General features: G+C 43.1%; 1 protein-coding gene across 2 annotated transcripts in view; it reads right to left on the bottom strand.

Annotated features, from left to right (window-relative positions):
- Dmrt1 (doublesex and mab-3 related transcription factor 1) overlaps positions 1 to 26,730 on the bottom strand; it is a 106,531-nt gene that overhangs the window by 79,030 nt on the left and 771 nt on the right. For both annotated transcript variants that reach the window (XM_005388599.2, XM_013516377.1), the window contains exon 2: positions 23,632 to 23,815. In XM_005388599.2, coding sequence (XP_005388656.1) covers positions 23,632 to 23,815 — 184 coding nt within the window. The remainder of the gene's footprint in view (positions 1 to 23,631; positions 23,816 to 26,730) is intronic.

The following is a 26,730-nucleotide window of genomic DNA, read 5'->3' as shown; positions in this document are numbered from 1 at the left end:
TCTTTAAGAAATTACCACTGTCAAGTTTTGGGCTAGTGTCACAGAATAGTCATAAGTATCTAGAAAGGCTACTAAAATAACCCTGTTTCTTTCCCTATTTATCCATGTAATGCTGACTTGGTTTTTTGGCGGCGGGGGGGCAGTTATTCATGACTGAACTCAGGGCCTCCATACCGAGTTACATCCCCAGCCTTTATTATCTTTTCTTTCAAGACAGTCTCACTGAATCACTGAGTTGGCCAGACTGGTCTCGAACTTGCAAACCTCCTGCATCCGTCTCCCGGAGTGCTGGGATTATAGGTGTGCAGCACCACACCCTGCCTGAAACTGAATTTTCTTCATGCAAACCCAGTTGAGTCCTATTAAACCACATATACAGGAGATTTGCAAAAATGTAATAGAATGCCACTCTCATCACTATTTTTTTGTTTTGGAAAAATAATTATTTTTCATTAAAATGCATTACTTATCCTAACAATGGATTTATTATTATTTTAAAGGAATTAATCATTTTTTTAAAAAGTTACCTAATTTTAGTTTCTTATATGGTATCATAGATAGGATATAGGCAAATACAACAAAAGCCCTTGAGGTCCTCAACAATTTTTAAGGTCGTAAAGGGGTTCTGCACAGCTGAAGTTTGAGGACTTCTGTCTTACAGGTTCTTCTCTTCCCAGGAGTGATTTCAGAACAACTGGAGCCTGGGGTCTCATTCTGAGCTGCCTCTGAGCAATAAAATCTCACCTGGGCCTCTCTGACTTTATCCTTAAGCCTGAATCATTATAACTATTTCAACATAACCAGAGAGTAAAACCTCAGGGTGCAGAGTATTGAGTACAGGTCAAATTGCTTAATCATGTCTAGAATTTACTGCCAAGTGACTGTGGGGCAAGTTACTTCACTTCTGCACAGAAGTTCTTAGAAGAACTTGGGGATACTACTACTTGAGGGCTGTATGACACAACCATGTCAGGTACTTAGACTCTGACACACGAGAAGTCCCCAGTAAATGTTAGCTAGTGCTGTTATCTCAGCCGTAACACAACGATGGTGTTTTCTGCCATTAAGCAAGAGAGCCACTCAACAACTCTGGGAGAACCCTAACTTTGAAGGGCTCACATTTGGGTTCGGAAGGAGAGCTGGGCTGCACCTGGCAGAGCTTCCTAAATGCAACTGAACGTGGAGAGGAGCAGAATCCTCCACTTCTGGCCTTCTCTGAGGTCAGACAGTAGCCTTGAGTACAGTTGGTGCGGTACTACTCCCTAAAGTCATAATCAGGAAATGCAGGAACAATATGTTTCTCCCACAAGGCAATCATGACAGGGCTATTTTAAACGTCAAACACAAACCTCATGCCAGAAAAGCAACAACTGCTTACTGTGCACCTCCTGGGGGACGACTTAGGGAGACAAATACACTCAGGTGGAATAGCTCACCATTCCTTCCCTTCCAAAATCCTGCCCCAGCCCCACCCCCTCCCTTCTCCAATTCTGTTTTTGAGAGGTACAGACAGATAAGACAGATTTTATTCAGGGAGAAGGGGGGTTCCCCGGCAGTGAAGAGCCGAACTTTTAGCTTGCTATAAAGTTAATGTGCTCTTTCTAGCCAAGACCGTGGGGCTGTGTATTTTCTGCCACCCCCAGAAGGCCATTATCTGTAATTGCCCATTACCATGCGTAATTATTTCCCCTGGCTCGGTCTATGACCTCCAGGCGTGCGCATTGTTATAGCTAACTGTTCCATCCTACTAAATTTGAGAAAGAGGCTTTCCTGACCTTTAGGATTATAATGGTCCATCCCAAAGCCAGTATCAGATTATTTTACACATTGCAAACCAGAGTATTTCAGATTTCTCCCAGAAATGCTCTTCTCATCTCAGTGGAGTTATGCCTCCCCTCAACTAAAGCGAAAATAAAACATAATCAACTTTCCATTATGTGGGAGCTGACAACCCCAACAGGGAATTATCTAGAGCTCTTCACACTCCCCTTCCTTTGATTTTGCTGTTTAATTCTGGCTTGCTTTTTAAAGACCGCAACTGGGAAAAGGTGCAGATGGGGAAGAGAACAGTCAGAAACTCTCAATCCGAAATTCAATATACACGTTCCCACATTCATTTTTTATGGGTGGGAAGAGGAATTATGTCCAAATTAGTGATTAAAATGAGATTTGGAGATTTTGTGCAGATTTAAATTTTAGTTCTAGAACCACCATCTAGCGCCACATCCCAAAGTAGCTCTACATTTCGCTTTCCATCCAACATTAGCAGGTACAGAACTGGGGATGAGGACTGCTGGCTGTACACATGGAACCAAACGCTTACCTATGTCACGTTCGTTTATTTCCTTCAGGAGCCCCGCTGCACCCTGCAGGCAGAGGGTGTACTTCTAAGCCACTACAAGACGCACAAGAGCTCCAAAATAGTATGTTCCACTAGGACTGACTTGACACCGGCCTGTTTTTACATGGTTACCACTGATGGACTTTCCTTCTGCCTTTACTTTTGGAATAACGCTCCTCCCAAATTAACACAAAAATCATTCTATACATAAAAACATCCATTCTTCACAGCTATATAAAGTGAACCACAGAGAATCAGATCTCCTTAGTAATTTCATCCCTTGTTTTGACATCCTGAATTCAGGTGGCAATTACAGCCGGGCGTACTGGCGCATGTCTGTAATCCCAGCACTCGGGAGGCTGAGGCAGGATTGTTGTAAGTTCAAGACCAGCCTGGGCTACAAAGGGAGCTCAAGGCCAGCCTGAACTGCATAAATAAAAAATCAAGCAGCAATTCCAGTGATGCGCATGTACCTGGCTGTGGGACCGCCGCTGAGGTTCCCAACTTGAGACCCAAGCATTTGTCCACCAGGCTGTGTGTGTGTGTGTGTGTGTGTGTGTGTGTGTGTGGTGCTGGGGATCAAACCTAGGGCAGCATCACACATGCTAGGCAAGAGCTCTTCCACTGAGCTCCATTCCCACTCTGGCTTTTGTTTCAAGATGGGGTTTTGCTATGTTGCCCAGGCTGATCTTTTTTTTTTTTTTTTTTTTTTTTTTTTCTTTTTTGAGACAGGGTCTCTCTATGCAGTTCAGGCTGGCCTTGAGCTCACTTTGTACCCCAGGCCGGTCTCGAACTTGTGACGATCCTCCTGCCTCAGCCTCCCGAGTGCTGGGATTACAGGCATGCACCACCACGCCTGGCCACCCAGGCTGACTTTAAACTCCTGGGTTCAAGTGATTCTCACCCCAGCCTTTCAAGTAGCTAGGCCTACAGATGCCTCTGCAAACCCCTCCAAGGCTAAAATCTATTTTTATTTTTATATTTTGGTGGTACTGAGATGGAACCCAGGGCCTTTATGCTCGTTAAGGCAAGAGCTATACCACTGGGCTACACCCCTACCCCTAAAAACTCAGTGGAAAAGAATATCAAACTTGAACTGAAAGAATTCTTAACTGAAAGATTCCCTAAAGCCATGCTGTGCTTGTCCACTACAACGTTGTTATGGCAACTGAGAAACAGCAGAACAAAAGCTATGTAACTGGCCACCAATCACAATCACTTGCATCATGTCTGCATTTATTTTCATCCAGTGATCCTCACTCTATAGATCTTTTATATCTGGATCACTCGAAACTGAACATGCTTTTGGAAATTCTACCTCACAAAAGGATCTCAAGTATTAACAACTATTTGGGGGTACTCAGAGTAGACCTAAAACAGGAAAATATCTGACAGAGGGTCACAGGCAGTGTCAGAGGAGGACACAGCCTCTAAGCTGCCAGCACAGGCAGGACGGGACCCTATCCGTGGCACAGGCATCTGCCAAGTCTGTGGGCAGCACTGGTATCATCAGCCCATGCGTCAACCAGCACACTCACTGTCCTGTGAGTCTCAAGGCTTACTCCACCTTGAATAAGAAACAACACCGGCTTTTTTTAAACAGAAGCAATACTGTTTGGAAGAGTAGGAGAATATAGTTTTTAAAAAATTATCAATGGGGCAAGGGTCATTACCTAAAAGAAAAAAGTACATACTCCTAAAAGCACAGGTTTTACGCTTATGTAATTGGGTTATTTCTTTTTTTCTTAAGGATCCTAGAAAAGGGAAGCCAAGACAGAGTCTACAAAGAAGTCCCTTCTTTGTCCACCGAAAGTATATGTGCTGAAATGTTAGGCAAGAAATTAACACAGCAAGATTTGAAGAAAGGAGTGTCGCTTTGTTCAAATTCCTTTGAGATACCACAACCCTTTTGGGCATAAGGACCAGGCAGTTGATGGGAAGTTACCATCATTGACAAGAACCTCTGATATGGTACACGTACAGCCGTATGACAGACATTAAAGCTTGAGTGAGTTTTGCACACTGTATATATTCAGATTGTATGTACTTAAAAAGAAAAAAAGACTTACCTAGCATTTTTTTTAAGTAAAGGGATTTGAAAAAGAAAAAAAAAAAAAAGGGAAGCACTAGACTTGGATATAAAAGTGGATACAGCTATAATGTTTTAGCTTTATGAAGGTAGATTCAGGTTTTATGACCCTTCTAAGAACTACCCACACGAGTCTGGGGAAAAAAAGACTGACTCAATTTGCTAATTCAGTACCTTTAGATAGGCTCAAACACTCAAGAAGAAATAAGCCTCTATCTCCAGACAATGTCAGACTCTATCAAGAAGACTACACTTTAGACCTAAAAGGTAATACTGAAAAGACATTAAAAGACCACCCCCTCGCCGACTAACACCTCCCCAAGCCACTTCACCTCACCTTTTCCACTATTTCCCCGGCTAAGCCAACAGCCTCCTCTTCATTTCCTGCTCAACTGATCTTTATGCATTAGCATATGTTAAAGCACACAGCACAGAACCTGAGACCATCTCTCCCTCACACCTAGCCATACCTAAGGCCCTAAAAGGCAGACAGAATTGTTTTAAACACTCAGCAGAGGGCTGGGGATTTAGCTCAGCGGCACAGCGCCTGCCTGGCAAGTCCAAGGTCATGAGTTCGATTTCCGGTACCGAAAAAAAAAAAAAAAAAACTCAGCAATAAAAATTACCCAAATTAAAAATGGACAGAGGGTTCAATTAGCCATTTCTCCAAAGACACAAAAGTGACCAATAAGCACATGCAAATAAGTGTCATCAGTCAACAGAAAAATGCACATCAAAATCATAGTGTGATACCACTTCCCATCCACGAGAAGGGCTAAAGCCAAAAAGACACATAAATGCTGGAGTGAAGAAACCGGAGTCCCATTTCCACTGCTGCTGAAAATGTAAAATGGTCCAGCTACTTTCAGAAAGAGTCCAGCTGTTACTCAAAATATTAAACAGAGTCACCATATGTGACTCAGAAATTCCACTCCTAAGTACTGTATGTACTCCAGAGAATAAAGCATACATTCACACAGAAATTTATATGTGAAAGTTCTTCATTAATGAATGAGCAGATAAACACAATGTGGTATTTCATTCCATGGAATATTACTCAGCAATAAAAAGGGATGACATCCTACAACATGGATGGATAACATCAAGGTAAGTGGAAGAAGCCAAACATGTATTGCATAATTCCATTTATATAAAATGCCTAGGGCACAAAATCCTACAGATAGAGTATGTTGTGGTTGCTGGAGGCCAGGGGAAGGAGGAACTGCACAGTAACTGCTATGAGGGTAAATTTTCAGGGAGAGAATATATGAAAAAATTCTCTAATTCAATAATGATGTCAGTGTAACTCTGAATATAATAAATACCATTTAAAGTGGGCCAACTTTATGGTATATAAATGGGGCCTCAATAAAACTGGGGTGTTTTGTTTTGTTTTTTGAGACAGGATCCTGCTATGTAGTTCAGACTGGCCTTGAACTCACTATGCAGCACAGGCTGGCCCCACACTTGCACCGCTCTCCTGCCTCAGCCTCCTGAGGGCTCAGATTATAGGTGTGTGCCCACCATACCTGACTGAAAGCCATTACTTTTTAAAAGTACAATAAAAAATACAATTTCTGCTCTGAATGATGCAAAAATTGATAGAAAAAAAGGGAAACCGGCTTACAGAGACAAAGCAAATACAAGAAGATGAGAAACAGAGTTCTTTGGAAGATTACTGGTTTACACTTAAAGCAATAGCTCTTAATATTGCTTAGGTCACAGGCCCCTTGAGAAGTCAGATCAAAATATCCCACAAGATATGAAAACTGAAGAGTACAGAGACCTTCCAGAGCCACCAGACTCCAGCGGAAAGAGTTAAGAAGGTGAGAGATTGGGGTCCTAACAAAACAGGCACAACCTTGAGATTGAGACTCTCCTGGGTTAACTACAAGACCACACATGAACCCCAAGTGACTTTGATTCCTGGAGAAGAGATCACAGTGCTGTGGGTAGAAGGATTTCAGAGGTGAAGAGCCAGGCTTAGCAGGAAGATTATTCTGGATGCAGTTACCGGAAGGAGTCACCAAAAAGTCAAGCACAGAAGGAGAGCCGAATTGGTTTTTCTTACACGTTGAATAGTCACAGTACTTTGCTCCAGAAAGGACAACGTGTGAAAAAAGGTTCTCATAAACTCAACAAACTCATTCTGTCATTCTAGCTAATTTACTGACTGCAAACTGGGCGATCAACTGTTTATCCACACATCCTGTCCCCTTACCATGGACCGCGCAGGTGTCCCCAGGTTCAGCCAAACCTGTAAGTAGGAAGCCCACCAACTCCACAGAATGGCTAGGACTCTGTCTATAACTAGCCAAAACACAGACATAATGCAGTTCTGTGTGAACAGCTAAAATAAAGCAAATGGGTAGACAAAGAGAACAGACTATTAACAGTGCCATACAAAATATGACACTGTAAAAAATTAGAAAATAAGAAACAGATTACTAAATTCTCAGGAACTGAAAAAGCAAAAGTAGGGAGGAGAAACAAAGTCACTGAAGATTAAATACGAAGAGTTTTAAGCCAATTATAAAAGATCAAAGAGAACAAGAGAGGGGAGGAGTAGCCTTACAAGTAACTGAGATAGGAGACCTTGGGAGAAATATGGTCAGAGGCAAATCATTACAGTTTACAGCAAAAGTAATCTAGGGATGACTTTAGCAAGGAATTCACTACAGAACACTACTGGGAGCAACTGCACAGGGACAGGAAACAAAAAGCTCTTTATTTTACAAAGGCACACAACTCCAAAGGGAAGAACAGGATTGGCACAAAGAAAACTGTAAGTGAAAAATGCCATTATTCTGGCTTTCTATCCCAGTGATCTCCGGCTAGGAATGTGGCACGGTCTTCACTGCACGCCACCACAGCTAAGCAGAAAAAAGAGGCAAAGGTTATGGTGTTAGTGGGATACCATCCCTGAAACTTACTGGCACTTCTGTTCTGTCCCTCATGAAAAGCCTAACACTACAGCCAGGAACCCTGTAGAGGACTTGTAGTCTCAGCTACCCAGAAGGCTGAAGCAGGAGGATCGCTTGAGCCCAGGAGTTAAAGGCCAGCTTAGGTAACACAGCAAGACCCCCATCTTAAAAACAACAGCAACAAAAAAATCAGATACTGTCCCATTAGAAAATGACAACCTCCTTGAAAGCAACAACCATAACACACTTTGTACCAAGAGGAGCTACATTAAACCGAAGAGCCCCTGATGCAGATGATGCTGACTTTTAATCTCAGTAACTGTCAGATTTTGCTATTTATGAACAGCATTTATATTTTCCCAGTGACTCTCCACAATAACCCCAGGAGGTTGCAAGAGCAGGAACTGCTCTGCTGCCCAATGGAAGAGTTTGCTGCAGCCCAGAAAGGTGTCAGGCACATGAGCAAACACGGCAGCAGCTGCAGTCTGGAGTATATAAACCCAGACCTTTGAATTCGACCATGGTAATTTCTTTCAATGACACAAAGAACCTAAACATCCAGTTTTCACATTTTGTGGGGGTGAGCAGGTACTGGCGGTTGAACCAACAGCCAGGTAAGTGCTAAGTACACACCACAGTTTCACTGAGCCACATCCCCCACCACCCAGTGTTATTCTAAGTAGTAACTTGGTATATTTTGTTTTGGTTTCTATTTTTTGTTGTTGTTGTTGTTTTGGGTTTTTTTTCCCGGTACCGGGAATCGAACTCAAGACCTTGTGCTTGCCAGGCAGGCGCTGTGCTACTGAGCTAAATCCCCAGTCCCTGTTTTGGTTTCTAAATACCACACACTGTTACTGAAAACAGCAAAGCCACCAAGGTAAAGAAACTACAGAATATCACACAAAGGGATGCTCATTACAACTTAGATCTGGTATAATGCCTGCCTTATAAAATATTTCTTTCCAAAATAAGATTGCACAGACCACTGTATACCTTCAAGGATGACTAATAGCTATGGTACAGCTGAATTTACAGAATGACAAAATCTAATATATTACTAGCATAGCACTTAACTGATACTGAGACAATCTCTCAAAAAAGGCAACGAAAAAGAGAGCCCTGGATATTGACGATTTTGTTGATCCCTGCACCTGGATAAAAACTGTTCACCTGGCCAGCTAGCAAGTCCCAGTACTGCTACCACAACATCAATGACCCAGGTCATAAAGCCTAATGTAGGGCCTTAGCATGGGGTGCAAGTCACAGACCTTGATCTGAATCCCAACGCCATCACCCTCACATGTAATGTTAAGCAAATTATTGAGCCCCAATTTATTTCTAAGTGGAAAAATAGCTCTATTTTACAGAGTTGCTGTAAAGATTAAATGAACATATAAATAACAAAGCAGCTAAGACAATACCTGCCACAAGGCAGACACGCAGTGAAAGAAAGCTAGTCCTATTAGAATTATCACTAACACTTCTAAAAATGTAACACCAAGGAGGTGAAAATTAAACTACACTCATAGGGGACAATGAATAAAGCACACAGATGAATAGGTAAAATCTGATTCACAGTCGCACGGGGGCCCTTGGTCTGAGGGCCATCACTTATTCTGCCATTCTGGCTCCTGGCAACACAAACTAATGTGAGAATTACATTTCTTTGCTTAATCATCCTTATTACACTTTGTTTTTCTTCAACCCTAACCCAATTTTCCCCTGCTCCTAGATGCAAGCTTTTGTTCCCTGTCAAAGTCCTCTCCACGGCTGTAAATAATCCCTCTCCCTCTTTTATATTACCTTTCAAATATTTATAGACTGTTATTCTCCTTCTCTCCAAGTCGTACATCATTTTTGTTGCCCTTCCCCTGGATTCTCTCTAGTTTATCTACATCTTTTAGAGAAAAACAAACCCCAGGTGCTTCAGGATGAAGACAGCACACCCAAAGCTAACAACCTCAACCCAATAAGGTCCCTTATTCAAAGCCACAAAAAATTCTTTGATGTGCCTCTTACTCCTCTTCTCCTATAACTCATAATTCCATCACTCAGATAAAAGTTGAGAGAAAGAGAGCGATAAAGCAAATGCACACTGCACCAAGTGGACGATAGGACTCTGTGAGGTAGCAACTGCTGCGGTGGGATCCCAGGACGTCTCAGATCCCTCTCAAAGCTTGCTAATGAGGAATTACGCACACTATGCATTGTATCTACCTGGTCATTCCTGTCCTCACTGCATCTGGCACCAGTGCCTTAGTTGAGTAGTGTTCTTAAGACTTCCCAGCGCTGTTTTGCCCTTCTGGAAAGACGGAACGCTTCATCTTCAAGTAGACACATATTTGGGGATGTTTTTTAAAAAGCAGACGTCTACAACTAAACACTTAAAAATAGTTTCCTCATCACCAGGTAAATGAGATCCTTTCATCACAGTGGACCACACTGAGACACTCAATTCTGCTTCTCCACGTTTCCTCCTGGAGGTGTCCAGTGTCTGAACATCGGGGTACTCCCTTACCCCCGCATGTCTGTGGACGGACCATTTCTTAGTCTCACACACGTGTTCTGGTGGTTTCCAGAAGTGTGCTTTCTGCGAAGGGCAGCAAGGCAGTGAAAGGGCTTTACTCTATTTTGCTGAAAGCAGCCTCCCCATGCCAGAGTCTGAGTAGCTGTGTGGTTAGACAACACTTCTCACTCCCTTTAGAAAACAGAACACATGGCTAACACTGAAGACACCTATCAGCAAAGCCCACAAAACAGAGAAAGAAAAATGAGGTCACGTGAAGGAGAGACGCTCATTTGTATTTTACCATGGTGGCTTAAAACTTTTACTGGGGCCGGGGATTTAGCTCAGTGGCACAGCACTTGCCTGGCAAGTGTGAGGTCCTGAGTTCGATTCCTGATACCCCACCCCCCACAAAATTTACCACATATGAATGCAAAAGATGTATCTCTGAAATTCCTGGAAAGATAGACGGGAATGTGATAGTTATGCAATCCTCACCCAAAGATATAATTCTTATTGTTTGTATAGCTTCATTTTTGCAAAAGTCAGCTTATAGAAAGACAAACCACACCCAGGTTCATTCATCTGCTCATGTTAGTATGTGAAACTCAAGTTCTAGGACTCACATACATACTTCATCCCAGTTTACAAATAATTTTTATACTTTTCTTATACGTGATGAAACACTGCACACCGGAAATACAGTACCTTGTGAAAAAGATGAGCACCACAGGGATTCTAAGAGAACTACATAAAACACATTATTGCTTTATCCATTTCACAAACAAAGAGATGGATACAACAAGAAATTAAATGATCTGCCCCAAACCAGAGGTAAGGAACTGAACTAGGTCTTTGGACTCTAGATCTTACGAGGTTATGTCAATGAGATAAGAGTATAAAATTATTGAGATAACAGCAAAATTCTTTTTCCATGTGTCTTCAATCTTCACTATCTTTGATCAAGCTTCTACTACCACCTGCCATTCTCTTTAGGGCAAGCCTGGCACTGCCATGCCATAATAAGATAACAATGGTTTCACATCAGTGTACCACAAAATTACTTGAAAACAGCTGACAGGTAATCAGCTTTCTGGTTTCATGCTGCTATGGTTTGTGTCTAAGTGTCCCCCCAAAGCTTCGTGTGGTCACCAGTGGTGGGCTGTTCAGAGGTGGCTGAATCTAGAGTTTGTGACTGGTTCATTTTCTAGTGCTGGAGTTGGAGGTGTGAGTGCTACACCCACCCTAGGGTAGACAGCCTGCATACAATATAAGGAAGGAAAAGCTTGTCTCTGCCCTTTTGCTCTTATTGCTTGTGCTGTCTTCTGCTGCCATGAACTGTTGCCCCCTCCACACCATCCTGCCCTGACGCCAGCTAATTCAGCTCCACAATCTGTGAGCTAAATAAACCCTATCTCCTTTCTCTTCGGGTGTCAGGTATTTTGTCTCAGCAACGGAGAAAAGTACCTAAGACACATGCAAACTGACAGTATTAGTAAGAATAAGATGAGTTGCTATTAACCAGAATATCTGCCAAGGCAATACAGTCAACCTCTCCCCAGCTTAGATTCTGTAGCCAAGGATTCAACTAACTATAGATCAAAATTAGTTAAATTATTCAAATTACTTAAAAATTCCAGAAAGAACCAAAACACAAAACTGGAACTACGTCAAGTCACATGAAGGCTGTAGGCACACGTGTAGGCACACCCTGTTGTAGCTTCTGCCATTTCACAGATCCCACCTCTCCAGACTCACCGTTTGAGCACTGTTTACCCACACCTTTGTGTACTAGGCAGTAGGCCTTCAATGACTCCATCTATACAGATCTTTCTTCCTGTGTCATTACTCACTAAACAATACAGCTGTAACACTATTTTTTTTTTTTTTTGCCATGCTGGTGAAAGAATCCAGAGTGTCACACATGGTAAGCAAGTGCTCTACCACTGAGCTACTCCCAGGCCTATTATAACCATTACTTACATGGCATTGGGTATGAGGGATAATTAAGAGATGACTTAAAGTATATGGAATGGCATGCCTAAGTTGCGATGCAAATACTATGCCACTTGATAGAATGAAATGAAGCTTGTAGGATTTTGATATTGAGGGTCGGGGGGGGCAGAACCAATTGTCAAGGACACCAAAGGACAGCTACACCATCTCGTTTCTCAGTCATGGTCATACCACAGCTTATCACATATCAAACAGTAACAGTGACATTTTTAAAACATGACAGTGAAACGGTTTGGTCACTGAGGCCTTTGGCTTGAGATCTGCTCATGGCTAACACTCAATGCAGAAGCTGGAAAGATACAAAGAAGGCATCAGTAGAGCCATTCCTGGGCCATCCTCGCTTGGCCTATGTAAGCCCTAACAGGAAAGGAAATAGCTGCAGTTTCCGGGTCCCTGCCTGTCCTCCAGAATGCAGTGAACAGGATCCAGTCCTGAAACTCCACTTCTCTGCAATCTGTTCCCAATCTGTCTCATATGCCAAGTGGGGTGGTGAGAATCAGAGGCTGCAACTGGCATCACAAAGAGCCAGTCTCTATAATCAACAGGGAAGTCTTAGATGTGGGGGGACATTCTGTTACAGTTTGTCTGGATGTCCCCCAAAGCCTTGTGCAGTCAAGGGTGGGGAAGGCTTTTTGGAGGCTACTGAATCTAGAGTTTGTGACTGATTCTCGGTCCTTCAAGTAGACACATATTTGGGGATGTTTTTTAAAAAGCAAACGTTAAGGATTAAGGTGTGAGTGCTACACCCACCATGGGGCGGGTAGCCTGCATATAATATAAGGGACAGAAAGAGGCTTGTCCTCTCTCTACCTCTCCTTTCCTCTTGCTCTTGCCATCTTCAGCCACCTTGGCCACCATAAACTGTTCCCCCTCTACCATGTGCCACCCTGCCTTGGAGCCCGCCAATTACAGATTAAAACTTCTACAGGTTGTGAGCTAAATAAACCTTTTCCTCCTTTAACTTTAAGTGTTGAGTACTCTGTCTCAGCAGCAATGGTAACTCAGCAGGGTCCAACAGAGAAAGTGGCAAAGGACATGTACAGATGATTCACTGAAGAAACACAAAGGAGAGGGAAAGATGTTCATCCTCACCTCACCAACGAGAAAGAAATGTGGATCACAAACTACCCGCACTATGTTAGTTATCTCTTGTTACGTAACACACAGCCACAAATCTCACGGCTTCAATTACACAAATTTAGACTCTTACAGTTCCGTGGGCCCAGAGTCTGAAGAGTTTCTCTCTGAAGGTATTGGCAGGGCTGCATTCCTTTATGGAAGCCCCATGGGAGATCTGTTCCCTAATATTTAGGGTGTTAGCAGGACTCAGTTGCTTGTGTTTACAGGACTAAGGTTCTATCTCCTTGCTGGCTATCAGGTAAAGGCTGTTCCAAGATGCTAGAGGCCTCTTGCCTCCCCTGGAGTGGGGCAGGATTCATGCCACTAGATCTTGGAAAATCCAGAATCAGGTCTTCATCATAGGATTATGGGCTTAATCACACATGCAGAGTGCCTCAAGGCATGTGAGGTAACAGCTTCGCAGGCTCCTGGGATTAGGCTGTGCAGTTCTTTTAGAGCCTTCCCTCTGCTGACCATGCCGAAGTCCAGCTGCTCATATTTCAGACTAGGAAAGCCCCCCAAAACCTGGCAGTGCGGTGGCATCTGCTCTCTGGAGGAAGTGCCACTGACAATATGCACCAGAACAACACCTACACGTACCTCCAAGAGCCCTTCTATCCTATCCTCTTCTTTTCATCTCTTCCAACACCAGCCCTATCCACAAAGCACAGACCTCTGGCACATCCATCTCTGCTCACACTTGGCTTCTTCAAACTAATCCACACAGCAGCACAGACAGCACTTCAGAGTAAATCAGGCCACGCCCTCACGGCTTCAACCCTGCAGTGACTTTCCACAGCACTCGTAATAAAATCCCAACACCTTCCCCGGCCTACACGGCCTGCGTGATGGTGATGCAGCCCTAGCTGATGCCACCCTGCTCACAGCACCCCACAAGAGCTGCTGGCCTGCTGTTCCAGGCACTGTCCGCCTAGCCGCTCCTTCCGCCTGAAATGCTTCCTCCCGAGAGCCTAACGGGCATGGCTCATTATCATTCAGGACTAGCTCCAATTCATTCTCCTCAGAGAGGCCTTGCTCCCCTGACTGCCCACCCTACTGCAACTGCCACTGTGCCATCGGTCACATCCATCATATCACTTTGTTTTTCCTTATAACACCATTTCCTGAAAATATCTTGTTTATTTATTGATGTCCTTGTTTATCAACTGTCCCAACCACCAGGAAATATAAGGTCCACGAAAGACAGATTTTTATGCACTGCTATATTTCACGTACTTAGAATAGGGCCTGCATGCCCAATGCATTCACACAATGAATACCTGTTAAACAGGTTAAGTTTTTAAAAATGGAAAAATAGAAAGGACAAGAAGGAGGAAAAGAATCTTGCAGGCTCACCAGCAGAGATGAATTCAACTCGGCTCAGCAACATTTACCGGTACTTAATGAAGCTAACCTGCTTCGCTGAATTAATGTATGGCCTATATATTTTAGATAAGCCTCAAAAACCCTGAGACCAGAGTTAAGGGGCAGTACAAAAATTGAGAGAGGTATTGTAAGTGTGGAAATCAATATTGAAAGTCATCTGCTAGTGTACACTGAATTGAACTGACATTGGACAGCTAGAGCAATAACTAAGAAATCCTGCTGCCAATAAACGTCAGAAAATCTGCTATTACTATAACCCTGAATCAATATTTTCATTTGACAACAAGCCAGCTGTTCATAGTTTAAGAGTCGCTTACAAATTTTTTTTCTGGAAAGCATGTGCAGTGGTATTGTAAAATAAGACTGGATTAGCGATTATAAAGTCTGCCTACAGACCTAAGGGACTAGGGTAAACTCAGTTTGAAATGCAATTTGCTCACCAACAGTAATCAATATTTATTTGAATTTTCACATGGGGAGTCAAAAAGTTGTCCTTTGAGTGAACTTTTTTATCCACTGAAAAGACAGACACCTCAGGATGAAAGAGAAGTGCAGATACACACTTTCACCACAGTTTGGGAAAACCACAAAAGGGCTGCAGGAGGTGCAGGCACACCTGTAATCCCAGTGACTCAGGAGGCTGAGGCAAGAAGATGGTAAATTCAATGGGGCAGCCTGGGCAACTCAGTAAGACCCTGTCTTAAAATAAAATAAAAAGGGATGGGGTGGGGCCGGGGATTTAGCTCAGCAGCACAGCGATTCCCAGTACCGGAAAAACAAACAAACAAACAAAAAAAGGGATGGGGTTATCACTCAGGAGTGGAATGCATGCTGAGCATGTCCGAGGTCCAGGATTCAATTCCAGCACCAACAAAAAAAAAAAAGAAGAGGAAAAGGAGGAAGGAGGAATAGGACAAAAAAGAGGAAGAAGGAAAGTGAAGGGGGGTAATACAAAGACAAAAGAAGAAGCGACAAATGCAAAAGGATCCCTAAGAAATCAAGAACTAGGGAGATAGCGGCTAGGGTGATAGGGGAGCCCTCAACATCCTTATTCTGCTTTCTTATCTTCATGTAAGACTGAAGTGCTCCTAGGTTCAGAGTTCTGATCATCTGTCAAAGGTATGGAATTTATCTTGTTTAAGTTGTTAGTTAATATCCCCTCTTCACTCCCATCCTTATAAAACTCATCCCCTTGGCCGGATGTGGTAGAACACACCTGTAATCCCAGCACTCGGAGGCTGAGGCAGGAGAATCACTGCAAATTCGAGGCCAGCCTGGGCTAAAAAGTGAATTCAAGGCTATCCTGAACTGCATAGTGGAGACCCTGTCTCAAAAAGACAAAAAAAAAAACCTCAACCCTTTGATTTGAGAGACTTTACAGTCTCCATTATCCCAGAGGCACAGGTTAGACCTACAGAAAAAGCAAGTTTTGCAGTAAAGCAAAATTTGGGAGGCCAGGAGAGAGCAAAGAAAGGATGCTGACAAAAATAAAAGGAATTGCCCCAACACATGACAGTCTGTAAGTGACATTGAGGGCTACGCAGTTTTGAAGGAAGCGGGACAGGCACAAGAGGCTGGCTCCAGTCAAAAGCTGGTTAATAAGCGGAAGCAAGGCAGTTATTTAATGGGATCAAAATTTCAATTTGGGAAGTTCTGGAGAAAGACACTGGCACAACAATGTGAACGTACTTAACATCACTGAACTGAAAAACTGTTAAAGTAGTAAATGTCAAATTCTGCATACTTTACTGCAAGAGAAGTTTTTAAAAATTTGTTTCTAAAACAATAGCGAGCGGACAGAAAAGCATCCACAAGACCCAAGGAGCAGTAGGAGGCTGAGGGTACAAAGATCCTTAAAGCAGTAGATACCCAGGGATGCATGGTTGCCCAGGGCACAGGGTAAGGCAAGCCAAGGAAACTAGCAACACAGAGGAGCTTTAGACATTCTCAAGTTTTCTACACAGCAAATGCAAGGCTGCACCGCAGGAGGACAGCACCCAGAGTCACCACCGATGGAAGTTCTCCAACGCTGCAACCACCTGTTGCCGTAAACTCTTCAGAGTCCTTGTGAACACGTTCTTCAGTGGTAACCTGAAGGACAGCTGTCCATCTGCAACAACTCTCGGGTCCTCAAACAGACTCTGCCCAGGTTTTAGCTACCTATTGTGTTTGCCAGAATGACAGCATCTTACCTTTTATTTAAGAAAAACTAAGTCTGAAATTTCTGGATTCTGAGCTGGGGATATAGCTCAGTGGCACAGACACCTGCCTGGCAAGTGCAAGATCCTGAGTTCAATTCCAGGTACAAAAAAAAAAAAAAATGAAATTTCTGGATTCCTCACTATTGATGAGGATGTAGAACAGTGTAGCTGCTCTGAAAAAGTCTGATAATTTCTCAAAATGTTAAGCACAAAGTTATCCTAAGATTCTGCAATTCTACTCCTAGATATGTATCTGAGGATGATATACACATTTGTACAAAAAATTGTACACAAATGTTCATAGCAGCTTTATTCCTCATGATTAAAAAATGTAAGCATCCCAGACATCCAGCAACTTATGAAAACAAGAACAAAATGTGGCAATAGAGTATTATTTAATCATTTTAAAAGTATTAATAAAACAACAAACACCTGGTATAACACAGATAAAAGGTCATACATCTTATTTCATTTATATGAAATGTCTTGAATATATAAAATGTCCAAAATAGGCAAATCTGTAGACATAGGAAATATATTAATGGATACCTAGAGGCAGGGTAGATAGACAGTGCACAGGGAGTAACCATTAGTGGGTACAGAGTTTCTTGTAGAAAAGGAAGAAAAATGTTCCAAAGTTAGATTCTGGTGATTGTTGTACAACTCTGTGAATGTACTATAAAACAGTGAACTGAACACTTAAACAGATAAATTATATAGTATATGGATTATGCCTTAAGCTGTTAGGAAATTACACTTGAATCTTTCACAATTAAAAAATGCAGATATATTTTTAAAATATACAAGATGTACAGTGAATCTCAATGATTTTATTCTGACACCTATCAGAGGGTTCATGATCACTTATTCAGTGCTTCAAAATATAACTTCAAATCTGATCACCATTCATTCACTCAGCAAAGGTTTGCTGACCATCAGCTGCAAAGCCAGATACCAGACTATGCACAGATGAATAAAATGATAAACAAAATGCAATCCCTGACCTTATTTTCACAACAGACAAAAATGTAAACCAGTATTTTTATGTGTCTTATATATCCTGCTATAAAACTTACTTGTGACTTTAAACTCTGTATTTTTTTTTTAATGGCTGTAGCTAAATTTCCTCTCTAGCCGAAGGTACACTGGTAAGCTACTTTTCTGAACTTGGTTGTTATAATCACTTTACTAAAATATCCTCCGCAGAAAATTCTGATCAGGCCAACTAAACTGTGATACCTGACGTGTAACCAGACTTTCCTTGAAATAAACAATATATACTGAGACACTATTTAAAACCGGTTGTCAAAATGATCAGCACCATCTAGGGTTTTCTTTAATTCAAGCCTTCAACTGCTGCTTCAGGTTAAGGAGTTTTGTGGGACAACTTGGAAATTTCTTTGAAATTTAAAAGTAAAATTTGGGAATGCTTTTAATGGAAGGCTTTTGAAAACCCAACAGCACTTCGTATTATTCTTGCAGTTGGGAGCTGTCTTACAAATGGAGCCCATCTCATGTAAGTGGCCAGATTCCTTCAAAAATAAACTCCCAAGCCAATGCGTATAGAATGCTTTCACTGCTCACTGGAATGAAATGCTTCCTGCCTTACAAGTTGGAAAACTGCAAGATAAATACTGAAATATTATTTTAAATTTAAATAATCCTAGTGAAGATGTTTTAGGTCGGTGGAAATACTCTGTATAATGTAGTTCACTATAATTTGTCCACTAGAATACAGTGTACAAATTTGCCCACTTGTCCATTCATCAAACAGGATATACAACACCAAGAAACAGCCTTAATGCACACCGCAGAGGCTGGGAGGTAATGCTGTGAGGAGGCAGCTGTAACGAAGGGACTGCTCTCAGAGGACCAGCTGCAACGGGGAAGCGGTGCACGCATAAGGGTAGGAGATATACGAGAAGAAACTGTGATGTCCCCTGTTTTGCTCTGAACCTAGAACTACTAAATTATAAATACCTTCAACTGTTAATTCATCAACTCTTTTACTGGCAAGAACTGCATAGGGACATTGCTCCGCTTTCACACTGTCACAGTTCATGTCTGTACAATGTTTAAAGCACTCACGACACACCTGGAAACGTGCTGCCCTACCGGCACGTGCTTGCCAAGTGAATTACTGCTGAGGACGGGTGTGGGGGAGGGGTCCTTGCACTTCTAGGGACAGCTGAGCAACCCAACAGGGGAAGGGGAGGAATGGCCCCCAAGAGAGGCCCTAGACAATAGAAGGAGGCTTGTTTGGGGGAGGATGGATGCGGGTGAGGATGGAAGTCCAGGGTGCTTCAGAAGGGAGGGCCCAAGAGAGATAACATTCAGGTCCTCACAAAGGGCATGCACACAGAATGGAATTCTCTACAATGCAGCCCTTCATCTGACAGTTTCTGTACAGAAACGGAGACGCGGAGAACTATGCAGACCTCAGCAAAACATAATGGGTAAACCAGTACTCTGGGCAAACGTGAGATTGAAGAAATATAAAGCAGAATATAATTCAGAGAAGCTCAAATGCACAGAGGGAAAATGCCTGATATTATTTTTTAAAAGGTAAGCTAAAAACTTAAAATAAAGAAGTACATTTTGTACAATAATTCCAAAGAGGAAGGGCCGAGTATGGTAGTGCACGCCTGTAATCCTAGCACTCAGGAGGCTGAGGCAGGAGGATTGTTGCAAGTTCGGGGCCAACCTGGGCTACAAAGTGAGCTCAAGACCAGCCTAAACTGCATAGCGAGACCCTGTCTCAAAAAGACAAAAAAAAAGAAAATAATAATAATAATAATAATAATTCCAAAGATGAAACCATGGCAGAAATGCTGAAATTGTTATTAATTCCTTATCCTTTGTAGCCAAAACTGCCCATTTTTTTCTAAGGGCCACAAAAGTGATTGGGAAGAAACGATTTGCTAACCAATAGTACACCTGCTACCATCTGATTCTTAGTATAAGAACTAGCAATGAAGCTAGGCATGCCCAGAATCCCAGCACTTGGGAGGCTGAAGCAAGAGGATCACCATGTGAGGCCAGCCTGGGCTATACAGTAAGTTAAAGGCCAACCTGAACTACATAGCAAGACCCTGTCTCAAAAGAAAAGAACTAGCAATGAACAACAAATTTCTTCAAAGGCTATTTTTTCACCTAAATACCTACAATCAAAAGAAAACAGTAACAAAAATGTCTTATATTCATTTGAGGAATAGCAGCCAATCCTCTGCCCAAACTTAGCCAATCTTGTAACTAACGACTGCAGAAACTACCTTCTAAGGTACATTATCCTACACAGAAGACTCAGTTCTCCAGTAAAGGAAACACAGCTTAGTAAATGTAATTTAAAATGTTCTTACGAGTTTGGCCAATACTCTTGGCAATAATTCTTGAGCAGATTCTCACTCCTGTTTCCGGCACTTTAAGGAACCAAAAAGAGGCAAAAAAAAAACCGCAAAGACAAAAATCTACCGAATTCCACCAAGCACTTGGCCTAGCAAGACGCTAGACAGCAGACAGTGGAAGAAGGTTAGCACCTGGCCCCAGGTGAGCAGCCTCACAGCTCTCACCATGCCATGGCAACGCCTACGACTCCTGCCTCCCAGTACATCATTTCAAATCCTGGCCTTCCACATCTGTGTAATGGCAATCCAGGCTATTAAAAATTCCAAACTGTGATCAACGCAGAAAGCTCATTATAATGAGTGGGAAGAAGACCCTCTCCTCGTATTACATATATAAATATTATGTATGCATACATTCATACACACATATAAAAAGGATAAATAGGCACATATGCCTGTAGACATGGCAAGCAACCCTGGAATAACAGGATGAGAACCGCAGGCTGGGACTGGAAGAATAATGATCTTTCACTGAACACATTATGTACTCTAAATGTTCACCTTTTACCTGCATAAGTTATTTTACTATTTTTTTTGTTGTTGTTGTTTTGTACCAAGAATCGAATTCAGGGCCTCGCACTTGCTAGGCAGGCACTGCGCTGCTAAGCCGCATCCCCAGCCCCTTGCATAAGTTACTTTCAATAAATGCAATGTCTAAGAAGTTAATACAAGCTATATATTGGTTCCCGGCATGCTATCTAGAAGCTGGTTTCTCCTTGCTGCCTAAAACCTGATCTGTCTCTCAGGTTTTCTCTCCCCCTCTTTTTCTCTATCTCCGTATTTTGTAGTGCAGTTCTACTGGCATCTCCGCCTTCCTCATGCCTACGTCCTAACTCAGTGGCGAAGTTATCAATCCCTCTTTGGGGCTTCCCTCCGAAGTCCTGTGAAGGACCATCTGCACTCCTGCCCCAAGCTATAGGCATCTTCCTGTAGAAGGCAGTGCTCCCAGAACCACGGCCCCCAACCCCATGCCCTGCAAAGGAGCACACCACACTGGCTCTGACATTCCCCTCCCATCTCAGTGCTTCTTCAAGAGTTCAGGAGGATCCCAGGGCACTCAGCTGCAGAGCCACAAAGGATCTGGCTACATCTGCCTTGACCCTGAACCTTCTCTCCTGTTCCCCTGTGGCTGCTTTCTGTAACTTTCCTTCTTGCCGCTCTGAAAAACCCTATCAGAACCTCTTTTGTCCAGTGAAAAGAAAGTCTGAAAATGTTCTAAGTACATATTATGAGCAATCAATCCAAAAAAAAGAAAAGTACTGGTTCAAGTTAGGATTTTGCAATTTAATCATGGAGAAAAAGCTAGAGTTAAAGCAATAGGCTTTCAGTAGAAACCCTATTTTGAATTTCAATCTTTTCTCAGGCTAGCGACAGGCGATATGAACGGCAGCAAGCTGCAGCTCCTAATTAGCCACGTGATTATGGAGAAAAACAAGTAAACTGTACATTGTACTGTGTTCTTCAGTTGTGATGTTCAGCAAGTTAGGAACATTAAATGCATACTGAGGAAATTTTCACTGTACTCTGGGATTTTCAGGACACAGTACTATAATAAGTCAGGAAGCATCTGTCCTTGGTCCTTTGTTAATCTTGGAATCTACAGACACACAGACGCAGCTACCTGCTTCCTTTGATGCATGCTTACTTCCTCCTTCACAATGGCCAAGACTCTGGGATCTTTAAGACCCCCTAAACCATTCACCTCATTTTTGAGAAACAAAAACAAAAGGCCCAGGGAACTCAACTGACTTGCCCTAAATTGCAAAGCTAACTACTGACACACAGTTGAGCAACCTGGTTCTCCAGTTAAGAAAGTAATTTGTGAAAGTTTAGTTAAGGTGGTACCACACAGTTTAGTGTATTTCACCGAGTCGTAGTAGATTCTAAACATATACTGTGATCTTCGTGTTTGTCCGTGCCCCTTATCCAAAGTTTCACTTGCTGCTGTTGCAGTTACCTGAAGTCAACCATGGCCTGGAAACATTAAATGGAAAAATCACGGGGCTGGGGATTTAGCTCAGCGGCACAGTGCCTGCCTGGCAAGCGCGAGGTCATGAGTTCAATTCCCGGTACCGGAAACGCGCCCCCCTCAAAAAAAGGAAAAAAATCACAAAAACAAACAATCCTTAAGGTTTTTTGGTTTTTTAGGGGTTTTTTTGGTCTTTTTGAGATAGGGTCTCCTTACGCAGTTCAGGTTGGCCTTCACTTTGTAGATCTGGCTGGTCTCAAACTTCCAACGATCCTCCTGCCTCAGCCTTCCAAGTGCTAGGATTACAGGCGTGCACCACCATGCCTGGCTCAATCCGTAAGTTTTAAATAACTCCATTACAGCGTGTTGTTACAGTTGTCTTATTTTATTAGTAGTGGTTAATCTCTTACTGTACCTACCTTATAAATTAAGCTATCACAGGTGTGTATACATAGGAAAGAACATAGTATAGACATAGATGGTTCAGGAATATCCTTGGTTTCCAGCATTCAGTGGGGTTTTCAAAGTTGTACGTCACAGATAAAGGAGGGCTACTTTATTTAACTGGCAGAAAGCCTAGAATTCCCCAACGTCTGTTTAATGGATTTCTTGGCGTGCCTGCATTCTACACCAGCACCATCCAGTGAAACTTTCTGAGACAGAAACGTATTATTCAATATGGTCGTCCTCAGTTCCTCTCTTAATAGGCTCTGTTTGAGCAAGGCATAGTGTCACACTCCTGTAATCCCAGCACCTGGGAGGCTGAGGCAGGAGAATGGTAAATTTGAAGCCACTCTGAATATGAAAACACAGTGAAAACACATTGAGCATGAACAACACAGTGAAATTGTCTCAAAAAAAATCAAAAGGATTGCCCTTAACTGTATGTGGCTGCTGAGCACTCAGAATGTGCCTACGGTGTGGAGGAAACAGATTTGTCCATTTTATTTCACATAATTCATTTAAACCTAAATGACTACAGGCAGCTGGGAGCTTCCACTGTCGACAGTGATATCGAGACCTTGAGGAGAGCTTGAGGCACGCTCTGGAGATCAGACAGGGCAGGGACAGCGTGCACTGGAGGCAGATGGACAGATGCACACGCCTTCGAGTTCAGTCTACCCGGCCACTCACTTCACTTCCTACACCTCAGTTTCTGCTTGTTAGAACCCGAAACCCATCAGAGTGACTCTGGGGCAAACAAAATAGACTGGCACACAGACAGCTTACTTAGCACGTGAGAGAGAATGCAAGCTGCAGAAGTGCCCTCTATGTTCCTCCCAGGTCATTCAGATCTGACACCCGGCATATGACTATGTCAGTCATTTTCTCCAAAGGAATGCAGTTCTAGGAAACAGGAGTCCTAGCCCTACCAGAGATGACTCCCAAATGAAGAGTGGGTCCCGATGAAATGTGAAGAATCTCGCTCCTCCCTGACAGCCTGTAATTGTGACTCTCAACAAACAACCATGGGGGGGGGGAGCTGTCAAACCTTCATTTCTAGGCCCCTCACCTCCTTGTTAGGCAGACAAGAGGAGATCTTCTCTTGAGAGGGAGAACCTTGTAAGAAGCTCCTTTAAGCTGTCAGTGTCATGAGAGGCTCAGAAGGTCCTGAGCCTGGCGGCAGCTCTTCCTCCTCCCTCGGAGCATCCTGACAGAGACCCAGCCCCACTTACCTGAGGCCACAGCAGCTGTAGTACTGGCTGGCGCCGGCTGCGAGGGGCTGCCACTCTCGGTCATGAGGCACGGGTTGCTGCCAGCGTTCTCTCTCTTGACAAGCAGCTCAGCAGCACTGGGCAGTGGAATGGGGTGGCTGATGCCCAGTTCCTCCTCCTGGGCCTGCTGCCTTCTCAGGGCCACCTACAGCACAAGACACTGAGTCATCCTCCAGCCCCCAGAACCACTTGCGCAGCTTTGCCAAAACCACAACACTTATTTGTTCCAGGGCTCAGGTCTGAGCATCTCACTTCTTTTTCTCATGTTTTGTCTTTTCTCACTTCTTTTATCTGGTTGTTCAGGTAATCATGGGGGGCCAAATCTGAATATGGCTTAAGAGTCAGAAATCTGGCCCAGAGTAGGTGCTCCAAAACACCTGTTAAACAAAGGGGTATCAGACTATCAGGAAATCATGTTAGCCATGGAGAATCAGAAAGAACTACAGAATTAGCCAGTGAGGGGCGTTCAACGTCAAGAGAAGAAAAAACACTGATAATGTAGATGAACTGGATTGCTCACTCCTTCCTTCTACAAACATGTAAAAAAGCACACCACACCAGCAACAGCAAACCAGTGAGGTTAGACTACATCCCAAGTTCCTCACCATGTAGGAGAAACAGGAGACAAGCAAGCATGCAACTAGAAGACAAAATTGAGAGAGGTCCACACCAACCTCACACAGGAAATTCAGAGAGGAATGTCTTCAAAATGTAAGATTCGGCCAAAAGTAGTGTTCCAACAGAGTCAAGAACAGGGGAAGCAGGACTTACACAGGCAACAAGGACGGAGCAGAGCAGTCCAGAACAATCTGGAACAGGATAGCCAGGAAAGGCAGGGGCTGCTCATGAAACCCTCAGATCCAGCCGTTTCCCAGGGAAGAAGGAAAATATAGAAAAGCATGAAAGGGGGCTGGAATCGTGTGCTCAAGTCCCTGGGTAAGGAGGGGCTGGGAATGAGGAAAAAAAGTGAGGGCAGGTGTGCTGTGCCGAATTTTGGGTGAAAGGAAGGCAGAGCCAGAACTAAGATAATAAACTGACACACCTATGAAACTCTTCCCTGTGCTTCCTCAATTTCTCATCTTTTAAATGACACTGTTAAAAGTCTTCAAAAGGCTTAAAGAAAATAAATTGTGTTTTTTGTTTACTACATGTAACAGAAGAGATTTTCCACTGAAACTGACTGTGTAATGACCATAAAATAAGAAAGTGAAGTACTTGTACCTCAGAGCCCCAAAAACAAGCCTAAAGGTAAATTAAAACAGTCAACTAAAAACACATCTACACTACAAAGCTGGGCAAAGTGATGCAGTCTTAGAATTCCAACTACTCAGGAGGCAGAGGCAGAAGGATTCCAACTGGGACGCTGGAGTAGACACTGAGACCTGGTCTCAAAGCAGTAAGGGCGGGGGTAGACAGTGAGACCTGGTCTCAGAACAGTAAGGGCTGTGGGTGTACGGCATCTCATGGCCCTTTGGGTTCAATTCCTAGTACAGCCAAAAACAAACACAACTATAACCTGCATATCGTATAGTCCAAACTAGATGACTGACTTGGAGATAACTTCTACTCAAACCAAAGTCCTCACCCAATTACTGACAGCTAAACTTAAATCTTGGATCTTCTATTAACCTACAGTTTTCAACACAGCATCAATGACTTTGAACAAATACAAGTTTTCAAAAAATCTACAAACCTCTAAACCACCCCGCAAATCCCATACACACCCAAAATGCTCGGATTATTCCATAAATTCAGACACCTTTAAAAAGACCTTCTTTCACAGTTTGTTAAAGGTTTTTTAAATGAGGAAGAGGATGACAAATAAAAGCAAATAGTTTAGAATCATATGTATGATCAGTTTCAAACTACAGTACTTCAGAATGCCTAAAAATTATAGGGGTTTTTAAAGATTCTAGGGTAACAGAAATCTGACGTGAAGAATCCTCAAGTTTCACGTTCTAAAAGTAACCCTCAGGCTTTTAACGGAGCAATCTGCCCCTTCAAAAATAGTCCCCCTCGTAAAAATTATTCAAAGTTAATGCCATCCACCAGGGCACATCTCCTTAAGCCCCCCAAGTACTCTTCACATGAAATAACTAAGCCAATGACTAAATGTCCACAATTCTTTTTTACCTACAAGTATAATTTAGAAGTCCTTAAGTTTTTAAAACTAATCTCAGTGTGATGTTATTTCAATATCACTCCCCGAATATTCTTTCCATTCACTACAGGTTAAGCTAAAATCCACGGGGAAAACTGTATTTTCAAGCACTGCCCTTGCAATAAGTGAAGCCAAAATGTCCAGTTTAAAGCACATTTTCAGAAATCTGTTGTACACAGAAAGCAGGTAATCTTTAAGCTTTTGTGCAGTCCTGTTCAACCTTCCCATCTAAACCACTTTCAAAAGAGAATTTTACCGGTTTCCAATCAAAAGTAGCACATTGTCAGCAAACATTTCTTCCGAATCTTTTCTTTTAAAATAACCTGTCTCAAAAAGATGAAACAACTTTTCGGTGGAAAGAATGTATATTACTGCCTTCCGAAACTCCCTCTTAGGCTACCAACGGCATTATTACGGTTAAGATGCTAAATTACTAGCCTGCTGCCGAAGCTATTTGAAAAAGAAAACCCGCGCGCGCATTTTCCTTCCCCTTTGCATATTTAAAAAAAATTCTTAGCCATCATTAAAATATATTCGAAGTCATTTGAGCGTGAACAATCTGGGTCCAGACGGCAAAGTTTTGAACGACGGCTACGGCGTTTCTCCCGGGCTCAAAATGGCTGAGCGCGGGACCGCCACGCGCCCGCCGCGCCGGCTTTTTCAGAAAGGCGCCAAGGCGCCCCGCTGCCCGCCGCTCGGGGGCCCCTTTCTCCCGACCACGGCCGCCCCGACGCGGACACCCCGAGCCCTTCCTTCGTTTCCCGTCACCTTGCACGCGGGGTCGAGGATCGCGGGGACCCGGCGCCCGCTTCCGCAGTGCCGCGCCCGCACCCGGGACTCGAGCAGAGCGCCGCGCAACTCCCGGGCGCGGGGTGCAGATCCCAGGGGCTCCGGCGGCG

Source organism: Chinchilla lanigera, unplaced genomic scaffold, assembly GCF_000276665.1.
Source record: "Chinchilla lanigera isolate Chin_1 unplaced genomic scaffold, ChiLan1.0 scaffold00033, whole genome shotgun sequence".
NCBI classification, from domain to species: Eukaryota; Metazoa; Chordata; class Mammalia; order Rodentia; family Chinchillidae; genus Chinchilla; species Chinchilla lanigera.
The sequence above is the reverse complement of the archived record's forward strand: the minus strand, read 5'-3'. Positions and strand labels throughout refer to the sequence as shown.